The 15331-nt window shown below is 40.3% G+C and overlaps 1 protein-coding gene across 1 annotated transcript in view; it reads right to left on the reverse strand.

Moving 5' to 3' along the window:
• Positions 1-7476: 7476 nt before the first annotated feature.
• LOC132817995 (zinc finger protein 410-like) overlaps positions 7477-15331 on the reverse strand; it is a 41735-nt gene continuing 33880 nt past the window's right edge. The window contains exons 10-11 of the mRNA XM_060828572.1: positions 11128-11274; positions 7477-9592 (exon numbers count right to left, since the gene is read on the reverse strand). Coding sequence (XP_060684555.1) covers positions 9450-9592; positions 11128-11274 — 290 coding nt within the window. The 3' untranslated portion in view covers positions 7477-9449. The remainder of the gene's footprint in view (positions 9593-11127; positions 11275-15331) is intronic.

Genomic DNA, 15331 nt, shown 5'->3' on the forward strand with positions numbered 1-15331 from the left:
AGACAAGGCCCCAGTGCTCTGACTGGAGGTGGGGTCCTGCGTGGACTGAGGTGGAAGGGCTGTAAATTGTGTACTTTTTATTTTTTTTTTTATTTTTCTATTTTATTTGTCTAAACTTTTTTAAAAACTTTTTTTTAAATTTTATACCAAAGAATCTGTACTTATGGCATCACCTTAGGTACAAAGATAATTAAGTGCCGACTTGTAATCTTTTCACTGTACTTACGTAATGTAGGAGTGTGAGATGAGCAAAAATGTCTTCACTCAAAACCAGTAGTGAGCATGTGAAAATATCTAGCACAGAAGGTTGTGGAGGCCGAGTCACTTAATATATTCAATGAAGACAGACTTTTTTTGTGATTTCAAAGGCGGCAATAGATATGGGGTGAAAGCTTGAACATAGCAATAAGGTACAGGATTAGCCATGATCACACTGAATTTCAGAGCAGATTTTGAAGGGCTTATTCTTGCTCTTAGTTTTTGTGTGCTGGATGTTAGTGACAGGGTCACAACTATCAACAATCCATTACTTCAATCGAACTAACTCCAAGATGATAGTGGAGTAGAACTCCTGAGCCAAAGCCTGGTAGCCTACAAACCCATCAAATGCTCTAAAACAGCAGTTAATGAACTTGAAAGACCCTATTCAGGCAACAAGCAAAACTAATGTCATTTACAAAATACCTTGCAAAAACTGTAACGAACACTACATTGGACAAACAGGCAGAAAACTAGCCACCAGGATACATGAGCATCAACTAGCCTCAAAAAGACATGACCCACTCTCACTAGTATCCTTACATACCGATGAGGAAGGACACCACTTCGACTGGGACAACACGTCCATCCTAGGACAAGCCGAACAGAGCCACACACGAGAATTCCTAGAAGCATAGCATTCCAACTGGAACTCTATCAACAAACACATTGACTTCGATCCCATTTACCACCCCCTGTGAAAAAGAACAGGAAATGACACCACCAATCCAAGGAAACCGAAACACATAAATAGAAAGCGGAGGCTTATCCGGAGGCTCACTGATGATGTTGCCTAGTAGGGTGATGAAACCTTTGAAAACAAACTTTCCAGCTCAGCGAGCAAACCTACAACTAGAACCTCAACCTGAGCTACAAATCTTCTCAAAACTCGCTAACATCCCCCTTTCCCAAACTAATGCCATTCAGATAATAATTGGCCTTCCTGTTCTTGCTATCAAAGTGGATAACCTCATTTATCCATAAATTTCATCTGCCATACATTTGTCCACTCACCTTGAAGGATCCAGAATCTGGTTTCCAGAATTTGCAATCATTGTTTTTACCTTGTCCAAATCACATCGCAGCACCTCTGCATCCTGCTCACAGATCACTCTTCCAGCTTTGGCTCATCTGCAAATTTGTAGATATTACAATGAATTCTCTCGTCTAAATCAATGTATTTTGTGAATGCCTGGAGTCCAAGAAGTACTGATTCCTGCAGGACCATAATAGTCGCTGGCTGTCACTTGGAAAATGACCAGTTTATTATTTCCTTTTGGTTTTCTTCTTCTCATCAGTTCTCTATCCGTCAGTATGTTACCCAATCTAATGAGCTTTAGCATGTAAAACTAAAGATTTTTGAAGTATTTATCCTGCCCCTCTACATGTACAACAGATTACCCTTTAATCTCTTACAAATGCATCACTTGCAGTTCCAACTCATTAATCAATAAGTAAGTTTCTTCTCTGGCTAATGTTTGTTCAATTTATCTAGGCTACCAATTACTAAGTTATGAACACAGCAATTAATATTAGTTTAAAATGTCCATATAACCTTTTTGCTGGGATTAAAAAAAATGAATAACTATCCATTCAAGGTTTTTAAAAGTTCATTTTAACACTCCAACCTTCAGGTTTTTGTTTCTTTTTAAAAATTTGTTTTGCTGTGCGAACGAAGTAGTGAAGTTTAAAAAAAAGCCTCCTTTTCACAAAATAAATCAGAATCTGAAACCATCAAATGCAAGTTTACAAGCAAGTCTCAAGTTTTTATCTTTGTGCACAACCAGGTTGAGGTAACAACATATTATTGTGAGAGGGAAGAAAATACTTCCAATCTACTCGCCCTTTCCTTTTTGTTCTCCTTGAACTATGAGACTCTATTGACAGAAGTGACTTTACTACTGACTTATTCTCTCTGCACTCTATTTATATAGTACCTTCTATGTAGTAAAACATTGCAAGACATTTTGCAAGAGCTTTGATCAAGCAAAATCCCTTCACAGCCAAGCTCAATAATCCTACTTGTTTAGTACCAGAAGCTGGCACCTTTTTTGCCTCATAAATGTCTCTGAATTTTACTTCAGAAAGTTACTTGCTTATGAAGAAAAATTATTCCAGTGTACAACGGCGAGATCTTTGAACCGATTTGCCATTCCTTACTTTTGTTTTTGTACACATTGTGTTTACATTCAGCTTTTAACTGGAAAATGTATTCATTTTATAATTGGTTAGATTGATGGTCACATGAACTCTCATGCAAGTCATAGTTTATGATAGCTCTCTAAATTAGTCCCTTGCTACAGAATACAGAAAGGTTAACTATGGTTATGCTCTTAAACATTGTTCTTATTGCTGTAATTGTGATTTTTTTTTCAAAAATTCTCTTGGAAAATAACACTATACACATTTTACTGGAATATTCACTATGTAAAATAATGTCCACTCCTTATATTGTCTATAGTGTATTTTTTGAATTGCATATCATAAATTTTGATCAAAAATGTTAATATTGCTCAAGTATAGAATCTTTATTTTTGCAGAAATATAAGATCAGCTGGCAAGTGCACAGAATGCAGCAACCTACATGTGGATAATTATTGTTCCCATCAGTTGTTCCACAGTCTGTCTCACACCTGTTCACTTAACACAACTGACCTTACATGTTTTACAAAACGTTTCACTCTGAAAAGCAAATACCATTCTATCGATATATATAGAATTATCTAGCCACGGATTGTTTTTCATCTTTGTTTCTTCTTTGATCAGATTCTCTTCTGGTAACCACACATTCATAAATCTGCATTACTCTGAACCAATTCCGCTTCCTACCAATTATTCTCACTGGTGATCAAGCGTCTGCTGGACTAGGTCCATGTCGTTTCATTTACTATCTCAGCATGGTTATCTGTGATTTAAATTTCATCACGGAGATAACCATGCTCCTTTCCAACTCCCAAGACAGCCTTTTCACAGCTTCCAAACTATGACTCCCACTTAATCCCAGACCCAGTTTTGATTCATCTCGATAGGGAACAGATGGAAGGGTAGGTAATTATTTCTTTACTTCCCTTAATTAAGAGGATGTGGATGCTGGTTTGAAAGGAAAATGAAGCAATGCTCCAACAATTCTACATTCTATGACAGGATAAAAATACACATCTCCAAAACCAAACTAAATCGTATAATGTGTTTTAAAAAGCCAGGGAAAAACAATAACAATAACAATAGCTGATGAACAAGGTATTTAATTCTTATGGAGGCAAAGTACCACCAGCACCCATCTAGGTGAATTGTTTGTGTTTTAATTTTGACAATTCTCCTGTAGCTCTTCTATTGGTATAGAGTTGCATCAGCAGACACCCAGGAGAGCTTGTACGTTTGGGGAAATAAAGACAATAAAAGGAATGTCATAGAAAGGCAGGAGTTGTTTTCCTTTGTGTGCTAAGTGCAGTGCTGTCTGTAACTGGATTAGAATGGCAGTCACAGAAAACTTATACTACTACAGGGTAGCTTTCAGCCCTCTGGAGACCACCAGCTTCCCACACCGGGACCTACCTCTGCAATCTTGGCTTTCCAAGCAATCGATCCCTGTCTCCCCCCAAAAACATTATAAGAATTTTTGCCTGAACCACCCTTTTAGGCAATGAGATTCAGGCCCTACCGCTCAATCACTGAAAAAATGTTTAATTTCCCCCTCTAATTTTTTCATTATTTTACCTAGATTTAAATAGGTCACCCCAATTTACACACACAGCCCTCCGTTTTATACAGCTCAATTAAATCAGCGCTCAAAGTTCTCAATATGTGATCTAAATAGTTGTTCTAGGATAACTTTCTTGCCCTGATATGGAGTACCTCAGCTTATAAAGGAAAATGTGGCCAGTGATGCCTTAACCACCTTTATTAGTCTGTCTGTTACCTTTTAAGATTCCTTAATTTATCCACACTATTTAGGAACCTCATGTTTATGATTTCTCCCCCCACTTGTCAAAATACATTACTTCACACTTCTCCAAACTGAATTTCATTTTCCACCTTCTGTCAACTGACCAGACAATCCAAACCTTCATGCAGTCTATAGTTTTCTTGGTCAGTATCAACAGGACAGCCAACTTCTGTATTATCTGCAAACATTCTTGAACATTCCCACTATTTGAGTCTAGATTATTAGTGTAAACCACAAAGAGCAAGGGATCAGTACTGAGCCCTGTGGAACCTCATTAGTAATGGCCCCTCAGTCACAAAAACACACAAACTACAATCCAGTCTCCTGCTACTGAACTCATTTTGGATCCCAGTCTGAGGGTCACTTGATCTAAAACGTTAACTTGGATTTCTCTTCACAGATGTTGCGAGACCTGCTGAGCAATTTTCTTGCAATTTGTTTTTGGTTCTAATTTTGGCTCAATTCTGCCAGATTGCTTACAGCCTGGCATGTAAGACCTTGTCAAAAACCTTGCTAAAATCAATGTAGACCACATCCACTGCAACTGCCCTCATCCACTTTAGTACTTCCTCAAAAATTTCCCAAGTCAAGTTCATGGCTTTCCTGTAAACTCAGTTTCCTGACTAATTGATTAAAAAGTGTCTCTCAGAATTGATTCCAATCGTTTGCCAACAACTGAAGTTAAGCTCCCATTGTTAATAATTGCTCATTAACATTCAATTACTCCTACTGTAACCCCACTGTCAACATCACCATTAAGTGAACTGGATTAACCACATAAAAAAGTGACTACAAGAGCAGCACAGAAGTTGAGAAATCTGAGGAAAGTATTTTACTTCCAGTCTCCCAGTGCTCATCTCCCATCTCCAAGGCATATGCCAGAGTGTGATGTAATTCTGTCTACTTGCTCGGATGTGTGCAATTGATCCGGGATTGATACACAGCAGCAGCATGTACAATCTACAAGATGCACTACAGAAACACCATGATTTTTCTTCAAAAGTACTTTCTAACCTGCAACTTCAACCACCTAGAGCAAAGGCAGCAGATGCATGGGACCACCATCACTGCCTGGAGGTAACTTTCCAATGACTTGGAATGACTGTGCATTCATAATTCCTTTATACTTTCTAAATCAATATAAAGTAGGGAAGTGTTGTTGCAACTGTACAAGACATTAGTGACACCACATTGAAGAATATAGTCACATTGGGACATTCACTAGATTGATTCCAGAGGGGTTTGTCTTCTGAATAGGGATTATGCTGTTTGGAGTATGAGGAGATCTTGAGGTACAACATGCTAAAGGGGACAAAGTAGACATAGAGATGTTTCTTCATGTGGGGCAATCTAGACTGAAGGGTCATAATGTTCGGATAATGGGTAGCAGATTTAAAACAGAAGAGAAATTATTCCTCTCAAAGGGCTGTGAATCTGACATTCACTATCCCCGTGTGGATGCTGGGACAAAGTCAATTTAAGGAGGAGAGAGACATTTTTAATCAGCAGTGGATTGAAGCGTTATGGAGGCAGGTAGGAAAGTGGACTTGAGGCCAAGATAAGATCAGCCATGTTCATATCAAATGGCGGAGGACGATCAAGGGGCTGAAATGCCTACTCCTGCTCCTAGTTGTTACATTACATTAAACATTATACATTTTACCTCCAAGGACTAAGACTTATTAGCCAAAGTGATGTTCTTTAAATCTCTCCTGACATTAGATGTAGCTTTGTTTCAGTGCAAAGCATTGGTCTGTACGTATCCCATGTTTCCCAGATTTAATCCTATTGCCCTAAAAATCTAAAGTTCATCTGCTGGCACTATTTCTCTAGCCACATGTTCACCTTTTCTCAAATGATTAGACTCTGTACAGCGTGGAATCACTACCCAACCAGTCCACACCGACCCAGAGTAACCCACCCAGACCCATTTCCCTCTGACTAATGCATTTAACACTATGGGCAATTTAGCATGGCCAATTCACTTGACCTGCACATCTTTGGACTGTGGGAGGAAACCGGAGCACCCGAAGGAAACCCACGGGGAGAATATGCAAACTCCACACAGACAGTCGCCCGAGGCTGGAATCAAACCTAGGACCCTGGTGCTGTGAGGCAGCAGTGCAAACGACTGAGCCACCATGCCGCCCCTATCAATACTCCAATTTCTGTACTCACGAGTACATGGTACCTTTGTATGACTTTTGAAGTCCTACATTTTAATCTCATTCCTTAAAATCTGCCTGAAGGACCTCAACTTTTCCACTCATGACATTTTTGAGTAAAAAGTGAGGTCTGCAGATGCTGGAGATCAGAGCTGAAAATGTGTTGCTGGTTAAAGCGCAGCAAGTCAGGCAGCATCCAGGAAACAGGAAATTCTACATTTTGGGCACAAGCCCTTCATCAGGATTCCTGATGAAGGGCTTGTGCCTGAAACGTCAAATTTCCTGTTCCCTGGATGCTGCCACTCATGACATTTGTATCCTTTTGGACCATGACTCCTCTCTCCTCCAAATTGTCCTGCTATGTGGTCTATCTGGCAGTCATTGATTCTCAAGCTGTGGAGTGACCATCTCCTCAATCATGTTTTCCATCACACACGACAGAACAATGAAGGCTATAAGTACAGAGGACAATAGCTTGAATTCCAATTGTAATTTCATTGGGAATTAGGGCGACTGGATTCTCAAACTACAGAAAGACATTGCACACTTCTAAAGCGACCATTATGGACCAAGTTTCATGTGAAAATTTTTTTTAGAGCACAGGGTCAGAGTGAAGCGGTATGGACAGGCAGTTTGAAGTTTCTGCTGCTCATTGGTCTAAGCAGAGCTACACATTCATAATCAGAGGGGTGCTGCAGTACTAAAGGAGAAGGGAGGAAAAGGTAACACAGCCAGACTTCTTGGATTAGAGTGGTGCTGGAAAAGCACAGCAGGTCAAGCAGCATCCGAGGAGCAGGAAAATCGATGTTTCGGGCAAAAGCCCTTCATCAGGAATGACTTTTGCCTGAAACATTGATTTTCCTGCTCCACTCTAATCCAGACTCTGATTTCCAACATCTGTAGTCCTCACTTTTGCCCAGCCAGACTTCCTGCCTGTTATTGTTAAAGCTCCACAAACACACAGCCTTCTAATATTCAATCATTTATACTTCCACAATTTGTACTTTAGCTCAGTATAAGTCACAACATATGGAGTTAAAAGAAAGTCTCAGAAATGATATTAAAAACACAAACATCGACAAATATTTCTAACTTATAGTTTATTAAAACTGGACATCAGTACCCTTAAATGCAAAACACTGCTTCAAAAGCCTAAAGCAGACAAATTCAGTGTCCTTGTTCATTGATGTAATCATCCATCACTGAGACAGCGAGGCCTCTTAGAATAGATGCTAGAAAAGCAAATTGAACCAATAAAAAATTGAAGATTCAAAAGAAATTAGGCATTAGCAAGAACTAAAATTAAGTTCAATGCTGCTTTTTAAGAGGCAATACTGCCTGAATTCTGAAAGGAAACTTCAATAATTTCAAACTTTCATACAAACCTTTAAAAGGTTAATGAAAATCTGCAAAATTTCTTAACATGGAATATTGCAATTTGAAATTCATAAGTAATGACTGATATTATAGAGGGTCATAACCACCTCAGTTGCAAGGCTTTCTGACACTTCCATTATTGGTGTACTCTATATATATTTCACAATAATATTTTTAAATTCTGCAGTGCCATGTTCCTGTTCACATTCAAATACATCACATGGGCACTTGACCCAAAATAAAATCTTGTTGCATTTTTAATTTGCCCTCCTGTACTAGGAGATGATAATTCCATGGACAGCAGCCACTCCTCCTGTTTATCTGAATGGACATTGTGTTCATGAGTTTGACTATTCCAGCATTAGGAAAATCACAGCCCAGCTCAATTTTGTTGTCATCTCATGTTACATTTTATCAGGGAGTTAGTAAATAATGATCAGGAGCAGATTCCCCAGCTGATCTGCCAGTCTATTACTTAGCAAAAACCAGGAAGTCTTGGAAATTTTGGTCTATTTGTTTTTTTAACCAAGATTCACCCACCAAGCCTAGTAGAAGCTCCACTTTTCAATCATATTTGGTTCCACCTGCTTGTTAAGTTCCTCTTTCAGTGACTGCTTCCTTTGAGCCATATAAAGATCCCAGAGTCCTCTACTGTTAGAAAAGTGTTCCAAGTGGACGTGTAGAGTTGCTTTTCCTTTGAGTTCTGGTTCCTATGTGGGCAGGATTATAGACCAGTATTCATTGCATCTTCAAACCATTTGGTCCAGGACAGAAGCTGAGTACAGAGGAGACTGAGCAAGATCTAAATATTCTATTCCCTAACTCTGACCTGCCACCCCGACCACATTTCCTTTGAGAGGTTTGACTCAAAGTATTCTGAATGCAGGGCACAGGACATGGTGGCATAACCTTCTTTGTTTAACGCAAAGTGTAACACTTGTGCATGTCATTATCAGTAATTCTCAGCACTCACTACCTAATTCTAGGACAGGGGAGGGGAAGAGTTTGGGTTTGGAAAATATTTAATGATGCATACACAAAACCTTAAATGACTTTCGTTATTAGACCTACTGGCTCACTGGGAAAGCAAAGTTGGCTCTGTCACTTGTAGACCCAGGACCCTCTCTGTTTCAGGCTTCTTGTCACTCTCAAAATGGTGGTGATGCACAGCTCAGATGATTATTAAAGTAACTTCACTGGAGCATAATCTTGAAAGGCAATCTTTTGAGCATGAGGCATGAAGAACATGATACACAGAAGATTCTAAAAACACCGTCTTGTATTCAGATCTACAGGCTGGGCTATTGAGAACATCACTGGCTAACAAAGTTTGTTGCGATGCAGCAAATGGAATTTAATGGCTCGTTGTATTTAAATAAATACCAGGCAAGTCTTTTTTTTTTACTGCTCCAAAGACGAGAAGAAATTAAAATGAGTTTAATTTCTTTCAAGCAGAGATCTTGCAACCATGGGCAAATAATTCAGGAAGATGATGAAAAACAATAAAAATACCCACCACTACAGTTCTCATTCTCAAACTCAAAAGGTGAACCTACTCTCAGGTTAGTCATTTTAGGGCAAACTTGAGAGAGAAATTTGCTCCTACAGTTCAATTCTGCCGGCGGCGGCTTAACTTCTGCAACACTTTATTTTAACCACTCCGGGATAAGCAGCCTCCGTTCACAAAAGGGGTTCACTGGTGGTCACTGTATTATCACAGTAACTACTTCTTCGTAAGAATGTCCTGCAGTGGCGATAGTAACCAGATGGTGCGGCTGGGGCAAAACAACAACAGATGCAGTGGTCGCTGTACCAGTAACTGAAGGAGAATTCTCAGGTAGTACTTCTGGCAAAGGAGAGACAAAAAAAAAGACATTTTTAATACATCTTTTTCACAAAGTGTTACATTTTCAAGCCAGAAAGCTTGTATTCGCTTCATTACAAATTAATTGGGAATGATTAGTGAGTCATTTAAGATGATTAAGATAATTACTGGGATGGACAGAAGTTATCTCCTCTCATGGGGTAAAAAGTGAGGTCTGCAGATGCTGGAGATCAGAGCTGAAAATGTGTTGCTGGTTAAAGCACAGCAGGTCAGGCAGCATCCAAGGAACAGGAAATTCGACGTTTCGGGATAAAGCCCTTCATCAGGACTTTAGCCCGAAACGTCGAATTTCCTGTTCCTTGGATGCTGCCTGACCTGCTGTACTTTAACCAGCAACACATTTTCAGCATCTCCTCTCATGGGCAGAGTCTGGACAGAAAAAGGGCATAACCTTGAAATAAAAACTAAGTTAGTCAAAGATGCTGGGAAGCAGTTCTTCATACAAGCTGACAAATTATTAACAGGAGTAAGCTATTTCGCCCTCAAGGCTCTTCCACCATTTAACTAGATCAAGTTGATCTGATCATCATTTTAACACACTTTCCTTCCTACTCCTGATAACCATGGGCTCCCTTGTTAGTCAAGGTTCTATTAACCTCGGTCTTAAAAGTATTTGATAACAACCCCTCCTAGAGTCTGGGGAACAGAGCTCCAAAGACCCACAACACTCATTTAAAAAAAAACCTCATCTCAGGCTTAAAATGGGAGAGCTTAAAAATGTATTGTTGGAAAAGCGCAGCAGGTCAGGCAGAATCAAAGGAACAGGAGAATCAACGTTTCGGGCATAAGCCCTTCTTCAGGAATGGCTGAAGAAGGGCTTATGCCCGAAACATCGATTCTCCTGTTCCTTTGATGCTGCCTGACCTGCTGCGCTTTTCCAGCAACACATTTTTAAGCTCTGATCTCCAGCATCTGCAGTCCTCACTTTCTCCCTTAAAATGGGAGAGTCCTTGCAATGGTTGAAACCAGGGCCAGGTATTGTTGATTATGGAGATCTTTGATTGGCCCAGGTTAACAAACCCAATCAAGGAGCCCTGGCTGACAGATATAAACAGAATATTCAGAAGGTCAACTCAGTCTAGGGACTGGCTCTGAGCTGGCTGGTCAGGACCCACGTACTGTTCACATGTAAATAAAAGGTGACTTGGTGATGGATACCGGTCTCTATGCAGTTATTTCAGTCCTGATTTTTAAACTCTGTCTGCAAAGGATGGTGGAAATCTGGAACTCTTCCCCTCCAAGAATGCACAAACTACCTATTCAATAGGAGTCAAGGGAAGGTAGAGGGAGAGGAAAACTCGTATAGCAAGTCAACCTGGAAGAGACGGGTACATAAAGTAGTTGTTAGTTCATGACCTATGAGAAGGTTGACCCAGTGCACCTCAGAGGCAAGGAAAGGTGCATGATGTTATACAATCTGGACAAACAAAGAAATAAACACGTGTAAAACAAGCAAAACACTTGTTTTTTTTTAAAAACTTGGCTTGTCTACATACCTTCCTCTGCTCCCAGTATACTAGGTGGCAACACTAAAGGCTGAGTTTCCAAACCCGTAGGTGTTGCCATTGTAGCTGTTGCTACCGGAAGTCCAGCAGGTACCTCTGGCTCTTTTGCTGCACCAGTATCAGCCAATGGGATCGCTTCTGAAAATATAATTGGGGAGAAAAGTAAGGTTAGCACTTGGAAAAACTGCTGTGTACAATTTAGCAACCTCCACCAAGATGGAGTAGGCCACTGTTTGCAGGAAATCGCATGCCATGGATATGGAGAGAGTTACCTTACGAGAACAGGATGGGCCTGTATCCATTGGAATTAGGAAGAATCTGAGTCAAAAGTATGAGATACTGAATTGAGTTCATAGGATGGATGCTGGCAGGACTTTTTCCCATTGTAGGAGAGATTAGAATTAAGGGATAGTTTAAAATTTAGAGGTTGAAACAAGTTGAGAGTTGTAGAAATTCCTTTTTTTTTTAAACAGGGAGCAAGGCCATTAAATGATTTTGATGGCAAACATAGATTCTTGACCAACAAGGGATTCATATGGTGGTAGGTCAGAGGGATGGAGTTGAGACCACATTCAGATCAGCCAGGATCTGAATGACTGGCAGAGCAGGAGGTCAAGTAGGCCAAATGACCCACTCCTGCTCCAAGTTCACATGTTCATATTATCTTTCCAATTCAACTGAAAGACCAACTGGCTGGCTGGCCAATAACTAGTCATTTATTTCTCTACAATAGACACAGATGTTCCTCCAATGATCTCCCTTGGACAAACCTTATATCAGCAAGGATATAAGGTTCCACATTTGTATGTTCCCCCTGTTCCTGTGTGGATTTCCGCTGGATGGTCCAGTTTCCTCCCACAGTCCAATGTGCAGATTAGGCAGATTGGCCATGCTGAATTTCTGTAGTGCCCAGGGGTGTGTAGGTTAAATGGATGACCCATGGGAAACGCGGGGTTACAGGGATATGGGAAGGGTCTGGATCTTGACGGGATGCTCTTCAGAGGATTGGTGCAGACTCCATGGGATGAATGGCCTGTTTCCACACTTTAGGGATTATATGTGGAATCAATCAACAACAGATATTTACAGGATTCTTACCATAAAGAATTGGCGGCTTTGTTGTGGGGACAATAATGGCTAAGATACTTGGCATTTATGAGTGTGCTTTTGTAGACAGCGATAAGGTTTCTGCCTCTTGGCCTGAAGATTACAGCCCAAGACACAGCTGCCCTGGAAGTGTGTTATAATATGTCTGAACACAATAAGTAAGAATTGTTAAGAACTGGGTATGCTAGTAGAACCAGGATGAAACTACAGGAGCAGAAGCAATGCTAGAAGCAGATTGCATGCAGAGTCATCTGTATATACAGCTTATAGTTTAAACTGCTAAACCTATAAAGAGACTTTCAAATAAATTGAATCCACGCTACTTAGTCAGTATTATTTATCAATAAGACAAGAAACAAAAGGGAAAAATAAAGTCCTACCAGACTACAGGGCTGCTTTCTCATTAGGTAGAGATGACTGGTGGTGGTTTTGCGGCCAGTTAGCTGGACAGCTGGTATGTGATGCAGATTGACATCAACAGCATGCATTCAATTCCTGCATAGACTATGGTTACCAAGAAGGACTAACCTTCTGAATCTCCTCCCCTGCTTGAGGTAAGGTAACCCTCAGGTTAAACTCACCACCAGCTTTCTCTCTCCAAATGAGAGAGCAGTCCTATGACAACTTTACCTTTAAAAACAAGAAATACAACAATGTACTATTCTAGATTCCCCCAGAAAAGGAAACAACCACTCAGCATTTACCCTGTCAAGGCCCTCACAAGAGATTTCATGCTTCTAAAACCCAGTGAGCACAGGCCCAAACAGCTCAGCCTTTCCTCAAAAGGCAATCTTTCATCCCAGAAATCAGCTAAGTTAACATTCTTTAAACTACTTCCTTAATGAATATCCTGACAGTTAAAAGAGAGAATCTGCTGACACCCGGCTTAAACATTCTCAGTCCTCAAGTGCAAAATGCACACTTCCCGTGCCAGTACCGCAATTATGTTATTCCACCCCCTTTCCTCAGTGGAACGGGAACCTTTCAGGGGTGACAGGAGATACACACTAAGCTTAAGTACAAAGACCAGTGCCCTAATCTTGGTTTGATCTCACCGATGTCATTGACAATTGTAGCAAGACTTCCCACTCTTATATTCATTCCTCTTCTCACGAAACATTTCGTTTGCCTCCCGAATTACTCACTGTGCCTACATGCTAACTTTTGTGATTTGTGTACAAGGTCACACGCCAGCATTGCAACATTCTACAGACTCTCACCATTTAAGAATTTGCTTTTCTATTCTTTCACATTTTTCTCACACCAACCTCCAGTTGCCAAATGTTTGCCCACTCACTTGACCTATGTATATCCCTTTGCAGACCATTTGTGTGGTTCTCACAATTTACTTTCCCCACCCTCATATTACCCGCAAATGTGGCAATAATACAGTTGCACTTTCAAAGTCATTAATATAGGTGATAAATAATGGCAGCCCAGGTACTGAACCCTATGGTACTCTACTACTAATAACCTAAGATCAGTAGTTACCCTGGTTATTTTTCATTCACAGACCATGTTGACTTGACCTGATCGTATGTGGATTTTCCAAATCTGCTGCTTCCTTGTTCATTCAGGAACAAAAGGAAACAAGAGTGGGTCACTCAGACTGTCAAATCAGCTCCACCATTAAATATGATCATGGCTGTTCAAACTCGTCAATGCTTTTTATTCACATTATCTCCATAACCCTTTACACCATTGGTAGTCAGAAAATCTTATCAGCCTCTACTTTAAACATATTCAAAGACTGAGTTTCCACAGCCCTCTGTGGTAAAGAATTCCAAAGATTCACCTTTTAAGAAAAAAGTGCTCTCCTCATCTTGCTCTGAAATAGCATCTCCACCATTTTAAAATTGTTTCCCCTGGTTGTAGACTCCTTAAATAGAGGAAACATTTTAATCTAGGTTTACTCTGTCTATCCTATTCAGTATTTGGTAGATTTTAAAATTAAATAACCTGTCATTCTTCAAAACTCTAAGGAATAAAGGGCCCAGTTTTTCCAATCTCTCTTCATGAGATATTCCTGCTATCTTGGCTACAACTCTATCTCAAGGCAACAACATCTTTATTGAGATAAGGCACACAATATTCCAGGTATAGTCTAAACAAGCTTCTGTACAATTGAAGCACTTTTTAAAAAAATGTATTCATTCACAGGATACGGGTGTCATTGGCTGGCCAACATTTATTACCCATCCCAAGTTACCCTTGATGAGCATGTGATGATGAGCTGCCTCTCGAACCATCACAGTCCATCCACTGTGGGTTGACCCACAATGCCATCAGGGACTCTGAGTCAGCAACAGTGAAGGAATGGTGGTATATTTCTAGGTCAGGATAGAGAGTGGCTTGAAGGGGAACTTGAAGGTGGCAGTGTTCCCTTTTATCTGCTGCCCTTGTCCTTCTAGATGGAAGTAGTTGTGGGTTTGGAAGGTGCTGTCTGACGATCTTTGGTGAATTTCTGCAGTGCATCTCGTAGATAGTACACACTGCTGCTACTGAGCACCGGCATTGGAGGGAGTAGAAGCTTGTGGATGTGCTGTCAAACAAACAAACTGCTTTATCCTGGATGTTGGATTACTCATGGACTCAAATCCCCTTGTAATTAAGTCTAATGTTCCAGTCTTTTATTCCTTTTTACATAATTGTAGAATATTTTAGTCTTTTTCATACTTAGAAGTTTTCTCTCATGATCCAGTTTGTCCCTCATTTGCGTTTTTTCTTAGTAATCACCTTTGTTTCAGAAAATGTTCCAGATCTTTTGGCCTACACTAATCTTTTTGATCAAGGGAACAGTGGGTGGTGTCTCCCCTTGTGTTGACCTGTGGTATCATTGGACATCACTGAAACTCCCACCACTAACATCCCAAGGGTTATCATCAATTAGAAAATGGACGAGCCATAGAAACACCAACTGCAAGAGCAGATCAGAGGCTAGAATCCTGCAACAAGCAAATCACTTCCTGACTCCCCAAAGCCTGTTTACCATCTAAAGGGCTTCTGGGTGACTAATTCCAACAACACACTCAAGAAACTTAAAATCAAAGCAGTGTATTGCACAGTGGCAGCACTGCGTACCACCTAC

Source organism: Hemiscyllium ocellatum, chromosome 8 (genome assembly GCF_020745735.1).
Source record: "Hemiscyllium ocellatum isolate sHemOce1 chromosome 8, sHemOce1.pat.X.cur, whole genome shotgun sequence".
Taxonomy (NCBI): domain Eukaryota; kingdom Metazoa; phylum Chordata; class Chondrichthyes; order Orectolobiformes; family Hemiscylliidae; genus Hemiscyllium; species Hemiscyllium ocellatum.